This window comes from Castanea sativa, chromosome 3 (assembly GCF_040712315.1).
Source record: "Castanea sativa cultivar Marrone di Chiusa Pesio chromosome 3, ASM4071231v1".
Classification (NCBI taxonomy): Eukaryota; Viridiplantae; Streptophyta; class Magnoliopsida; order Fagales; family Fagaceae; genus Castanea; species Castanea sativa.
Genome location: NC_134015.1, coordinates 37528820 through 37535485, shown reverse-complemented (window position 1 = coordinate 37535485; position 6666 = coordinate 37528820). Strand labels below are relative to the sequence as shown.

Genomic DNA, 6666 nt, shown 5'->3' with positions numbered 1-6666 from the left:
TACTGTTAGCATGATAGAACTCACCAATTCAAAGCAATGGAAAGAAGAGCCTGTCATTGATTACATTCAGCGATGGAGGAATCTTAGTCTCAACTGCAAGGATCAATTATCAGAGGCGTCTGCAATTGAGATGTGCATTCAAGGAATGAATTAGGCTATAAGCTATATTCTTCAAGGAATAAAGCCTAAAACATTTGAAGAATTAGCAACACGTGCTCATGACATGGAGCTTAGTATTGCCTCCAATGGCCACCAAGGTCCCCCTGTTCAAGAGCCCCGTAAGGGGAAAGAAAGACAAGATACTCGCAAAGGGGGCAAATTTCCTCCTAAATCGGAAAACAAGCAGTCTCTGATTGTAACTACTGCTCCTCTCAAAGTTCCGATTAAGCCCAAGATGAAAGAACAAATGCCTGCTTTCACTCAAGATAAAGGAAGAAGAAGACCAACATTACAAGAGATGCAAGAAAAACAATATCCATTCCCTGATAACGATATCTCCAATATGTTGGATCATTTACTTGAGTTGAAGTTGATTGAGCTACCAGAGATGAAGCGTCCTGAAGAAGCTGACCAAACAAATGACCCTAAGTATTGCAAGTATCATCGCCTCATAGGCCACCCTATAGAACGATGTTTTGTGTTGAAAGATAAAATTATGGAGCTAGCCTACCAAGGAAAGATCACCTTTGATGATGAAGTTGTGACTTCTAATCTTGCCATGGTGGCCTCAACAACCACTTCTACTTTTCTTACCATTCAATTTGGTTCATTTGAGGCCATTGAGGTAAAGGTACCTTTACCCCCAATACCAATTCTTGAGATATCTGATGACGACTCTCATAGGGATGAACATGCTTATAAAGATGAACCTTCAGTTACCGATGAAGAAGGATGGACCCTTGTGACTCGACGAAAGGATCATAAAGCAAAATACAATGTACATGCAAAGGAGAGTCCAAAGACACCTTGTGCAGTAAAAAGGCCAACGAAGGTGATGAAGCCTAGAACTGAAGTAGCAGTACTATCTCTTGAAGGTAAATCTGTGCAAAGCCCACGAAAACCAGTTACTTTACAAGAATTCATCCCCCGACATTTTCAAGATTATGTCTTTTCATCTCTCACATGCTATCAAATAAGTGATGAGGAAGAATCAGATTGCGAGGAGGAGACAGAACGAGCTATCGTGTACAGGGCATGCTGGTCTTCAATCATTTTCACTGATGATGATCATTTATTGGGCCCCAAGATTCACAATCGCCCCTTGTTTGTAACTGGGTACATTCGAGAACAACGAGTTAATCGTATCCTTATCGATGGAGGGTCTGCAGTCAACATTCTCCCACTCAAAATATTGAAAGAATTAGGAATCTCCTTGGATGAACTACTTCCCAGTAAGTTAATGATTCAAGGCTTTAATCAGGGTGGACAAAGAGCTATTGGGAAGATTAGACTTCAAATGCTCATTGGTGAAATGGAATCAAACGCACTCTTTCACATCATCGATGCCAAGACCACTTATAAGATGCTTATTGGAAGACCATGGTTGCATGAGTATGGTGTTGTGCCATCTACATATCACCAATGCCTTAAATATTTCCAAGATGGACAAGTCAAGAAGATAGTGGCTGATGACAAGCCTTTTACTGTAGCTGAGTCACACTTTGCTGATGCAAAATTTTACTTGGAAGATGATAAGATGGAAGAAACCCAAGTTGTGGCTTCACTATCTAGCAAAGAAGAAAAGCCCCACTCCAAAGCTTCAAGGATTAATTCTCCAATTGAGGAGAAGGAAACCAAGCAAACCGAGACTTTTATAGAAGATAGGAAGCATCATACTCCAGAAGTAACTAGAGTAGCCCCTGTGCTACACTATGTTCCAGTCGCCAAAAGAAAAGAAGGCCAATCCCCATTTTCAGGAAATGAGGAGTCAATATCAAAGGATTTGCAAGGATTAAACCTGCCAGTTACTAAAATCATAAAACCAAAATCCTCAACTCAACCATTGAAAGGGTTTACAAGACCATCCCAAGGGCCGATTGTTGAGCATGGGACTTTGCCCACTAAAAGAACAAAAGAGGGTTTTGACCCTAACGCGTATAGACTCATGGCTAAGGCTGGTTATAACCATGAGAAGCCAACTAGTTTGGGTAAGCTCATCCCTGAAGCCTCTGGAAAAGGACAAAAGACATCAAAAGCCCAAGGTGTTGGGGCAACAAGTTCTAAGGCTGGAATTGGATATACTCCACCAACCCCCATCCATATCCCCATTCGGAAAGTTAGTGTTTTGGTGATTTCGGCAGATGATAAAGAAGAAGAACAATTTTCAAAGCCATCAAAGAAACCATCTGTTTTTTATCGCATTGGCCAACCCACTCCCCCTATCTCAGTCTTCGACAGGTTAGGGACACAAGAAGATGATAACTTTGTTAACGGCACTCGAAGCTCTGTTCTTATAAGACTCAGTCTTTCAACTTCTTCCCAAAATGGCACTCGAAGTTCCGCTCTTACAAGACTTAGTTATGCTACTTCTTCTCAACTTTCAAAGGATGAGAAGTTAAGACAAAAGCAAAATAAGATGTCAAATTTCCTTCACAGAGATGTTGACGAGACACTCCTTATGGATCAAGATTCAAATGAGGTTCGCAGCTCCATTCCATCTCGCATGAAGCGTAGAAGTATTTGGGAAGTAAATACTGGAGAAACCTTGACTGCAAAAAAATGTACAATGGTGTCCACAAAACAAAAGGTGGAAGACGAGGTTGCCGTTTCAGTAAATCATATAACAATCACTGAAGTCACAAAGGTGGAGTCCCCTATTGAAGACGATGTTGAAGATGCTCCACCCACATTTGAAGAAGGCGTGCAGGCTACAGTTGATGAATTGAAGGAAGTTAACATTGGCGCTACTGAAGACCATAGGCCAGTCTTTTTAAATGCAAATTTGTCCCTAGAGGAAGAAGATGCTTATGTTGAACTCCTCGAAGAATATAGGGATGTTTTTGCTTGGACATACAAAGAAATGCCAGGCCTAGATCCAAAGGTCGTTGTTCACCATTTATCAGTAAGGCATGGGGTGCGACCAACGAAGCAAGCACAACGTAGGTTCCGGCCTGAGTTAATCTCCCAGATTGAAGGAGAGGTCAACAAGCTTATTGAAGCTGGCTTTATTCGTGAAGTCAAGTATCCCACATGGGTATCAAACATTGTCCCTGTAAGAAAGAAGAATGGGCAAATTCGTGTTTGTGTCGACTTTCGTGACCTTAACAGGGCATGTCCAAAAGACGAATTTCCTCTTCCTTTAACAGAAATTATGGTTGATGCTACAGTAGGCCATGAAGCTCTTTCATTTATGGATGGGTTCTCTGGTTACAATCAAATTCGCATGGCTCCAAAAGATGAAGAGCTCATCGCTTTTCGTACTCCAAAAGGAATATACTGCTATAAAGTTATGCCTTTCGGATTAAAGAATGCAGGCGCCACTTATCAAAGGGCGATGCAAAGAATATTTGATGACCTACTTCACATGAATGTAGAGTGCTATGTTGATGATCTAGTTGTGAAGTCGAAGAAAAGAATGGAGCATCTGCAAGACCTTCGTCAAGTCTTTGAGCGACTTCGTAGGTACCAACTTAAAATGAACCCCATGAAGTGTGCATTTGGAGTTACATCAGGAAAATTCCTAGGATTCATAGTTCGACACCGAGGAATTGAAATTGATAGATTGAAGATTGATGCTATTCAAAAAATGCCAGAACCTCGAAATATTCACGAGCTCAAAAGTCTTCAAGGAAAGCTTGCTTACATCAGAAGGTTTATATCCAACTTGGCAGGACGCTGTCAACCTTTCAGTCGCCTTATGAAGAAAGATGTCCCATTCAAGTGGGATCAAGCATGTAGAAATGCTTTCGAGAGCATCAAAACATACTTGCTAAATCCCTCTGTTCTACAAGCACCCATACAGGGGTGGCCACTTATTCTTTACATAGCAGCACAAGAACGATCATTAGGAGTGCTTCTGGCTCAAGAAAATGAAGAAGGAAAGGAGAACGCTCTCTATTACTTGAGTAGAACCTTGCATGGTGCTGAATTCAATTATTCACCAATTGAAAAGACATGTTTAGCTTTAATGTTTGCCATTCAAAAGCTAAGACATTACTTGCATACCCATTCAATACGGCTCATCTCACGGGCAGATCCCATTAAATACATTATGACTAAGCCAGTTCTTTTGGGAAGGCTAGCAAAATGGGCTCTCTTACTCCAAGAGTTCGAGATAATATATGTCCAACAAAAAGCAGTGAAAGGACAAGCTTTGGCCGATTTCCTTGCTGACCATCCTATTCCTGATGATTGGGAGATGTCTGATGACCTTCCTGATGAAGAAGTAATGCTCGTTGAAATTTCACAGCCTTGGAGGATGTTCTTTGATGGAGCTGCTCAACGTTGTGGTGCCGGTCTTTGGAGTAGTGTTTGTAACTCCAGAAGGGGATATACTCCCATATGCATTTACTCTTACAGAATGTTGTTCAAACAATGTTGCTGAATATCAAGCACTAATCCTAGGTCTTGAAATGGCAATGGATGCAAAAACAACTCGTTTGGAAGTCTTTGGTGATTCAAAGTTAATCATAAATCAAGTGCTTCTGCACTATGACGTGAAAAAGCCAGAATTGATTCCATATTGCAAATACGCCAAGAGGCTTTTGGGATGGTTTGATCACGTTAGTATTACACATGTCCCAAGAAATGAGAATAAACAAGCTGATGCCTTGGCAAAATTAGCAACGGCTCTTACCTTACAAGATCCCGAAATAAAGATTCCAATATGCCAAACATGGGTAATACCTCCAAATTTTGATGAGGATGAGATAGAAGAAGAAGTAAACGCAATTTCAGTTTTTGACATAGAAAGAGAAGATTGGCGGCAACCTATCATTGATTATATAGAACATGGAAAATTGCCCAATGACCCTCGACATAGAACTGAAATTCGGCGACGAGCTCCACGTTTTGTTTATTACAAGAATACTTTATATCGCCGTTCTTTTGATGGTCTTCTCCTTCGTTGCTTGGATGATGAGGAAGCTGCCAAGGCACTTGAAGAAGCTCATTCAGGGATTTGTGGTGCTCACCAGTCAGGTCCTAAACTTCATTTTCAAATTAAGCGGATGGGTTATTACTGGCCCACTATGGTCAAGGATTGTATGGAATATGCAAAAAGATGCTCAGCATGTCAATTCCATGCAAACTTCATTCATAAACCTCCAGAACCCCTACATCCTACTGTAGCTTCATGGCCATTTGATGCTTGGGGATTAGATGTGGTTGGGCCATTGACGCCAAAATCTTCTGATGGACATTCATATATCCTAGCTGCGACAGATTATTTCTCAAAGTGGGCTGAGGCTACTGTATTTCGTGAAGTGAAGAAGGAAACTGTCGTGAACTTCATCAAAAGAAATATCATCTTTAGGTATGGTGTACCCCGTTACATCATCACTGATAATGGGAAGGAATTCTACAACAAGTTGATGGACAAACTTTGCAATGACTTTGGTTTTAAGCAGCATAATTCCTCCATGTATAATGCTCCAGCCAATGGTCTTGCAGAAGCCTTTAACAAGACTCTATGCAATTTGCTCAAGAAAGTTGTAGGGAAGTCAAAAAGAGATTGGCATGAAAGAGTTGAGGAAGCCTTATGGGCGTATCGTACAACATATCGAACACCTACCCAAGCCACGCCCTATTCTCTTGTTTATGGGGTAGAAGCTATTCTACCACTTGAACGCCAAATTCCTTCATTAAGGATTGCCATTCAAGAAGGTCTTTCTAATGAAGACAATGTTCGTCTACGACTTGAAGAATTAGAAGCATTGGATGAAAAAATATTGGAGGCACAACAACGCCTTGATTGTTATCAAGCTCGCATTTCTAGGACTTTCAACAAAAAAGTTCGTCCTCGATCTTTTCAAGTTGGAGATTTGGTTCTTGCTGTACGAAGACCCATCATTATCACCCATCGCACTAAGAACAAGTTTGTTTCAAAATGGGATGGACCGTATGTTGTTCAAGAAGCCTATACAAATGGAGCATACAAGTTGGTTGCTGAAGATGGTTTAAGAATTGGCCCTATCAACGGCAAATTCTTGAAACGTTATTATGCCTAAAGATTGAAGCATTCCTTGGTAGGAGCCTAAACTGCCTACCTCAACACTCAAAGGGTACATGATGTTTTTCCATTACTCTTGAAGGTGTTCACCCAACAAAAAAAAAAAAAAAAACCTCCTTGAACTACGTAATGACTTGATCCCCCTCAAGGGGTACGTAGGCAGCTTGGCATTCTATGCTAAGTTCAGTCACATGTCCAAAAAAAAAAAAAACCTCCTTGAACTACGTAATGACTTGATCCCCCTCAAGGGGTACGTAGGCAACTTGGTATTCTATGCTAAGTTCAGTCACATGTCAAAAAAAAAAAAAAAACTTTTAACAATCATTGAAGCAAGAGCTAGAGAAATAAACAATCCATTAAAAAAATTGACATGATGGAATTCCTTTATTGTTCACAAAAAAAAAAAAAAAAAAAAAAGAAAAGAAGAAGATGGTTATAATGATTATCTATTACAAGTCAATATTTCCAATTGTAATTCTCTAATTCATCACGGGCGG

The 6666-nt window shown here is 40.5% G+C and overlaps 1 protein-coding gene across 1 annotated transcript; it reads left to right on the top strand.

The window, feature by feature from the left end:
* Positions 1 to 223: 223 nt before the first annotated feature.
* LOC142628894 (uncharacterized) lies at positions 224 to 6167 on the top strand. The gene is made up of 3 exons (XM_075802925.1): positions 224 to 4454; positions 4519 to 4880; positions 5082 to 6167. Exons 1-3 carry the CDS (start codon positions 224 to 226, stop codon positions 6165 to 6167), a joined length of 5679 nt encoding a protein of 1892 aa, XP_075659040.1.
* The last annotated feature ends 499 nt before the right edge of the window (positions 6168 to 6666 follow it).

Bases quoted from the DNA above. Each gene is read 5' to 3' on its own strand.
- LOC142628894 (XM_075802925.1), top strand. From the start codon at position 224: ATGGAGCTTAGTATTGCCTCCAATGGCCACCAAGGTCCCCCTGTTCAA. The intron at 4,455-4,518 runs GTCTTTGGAGTA...TTACTCTTACAG, and splicing joins TGCTCAACGTTGTGGTGCCG to AATGTTGTTCAAACAATGTT. The intron at 4,881-5,081 runs GTAAACGCAATT...TTGGATGATGAG, and splicing joins AGGATGAGATAGAAGAAGAA to GAAGCTGCCAAGGCACTTGA.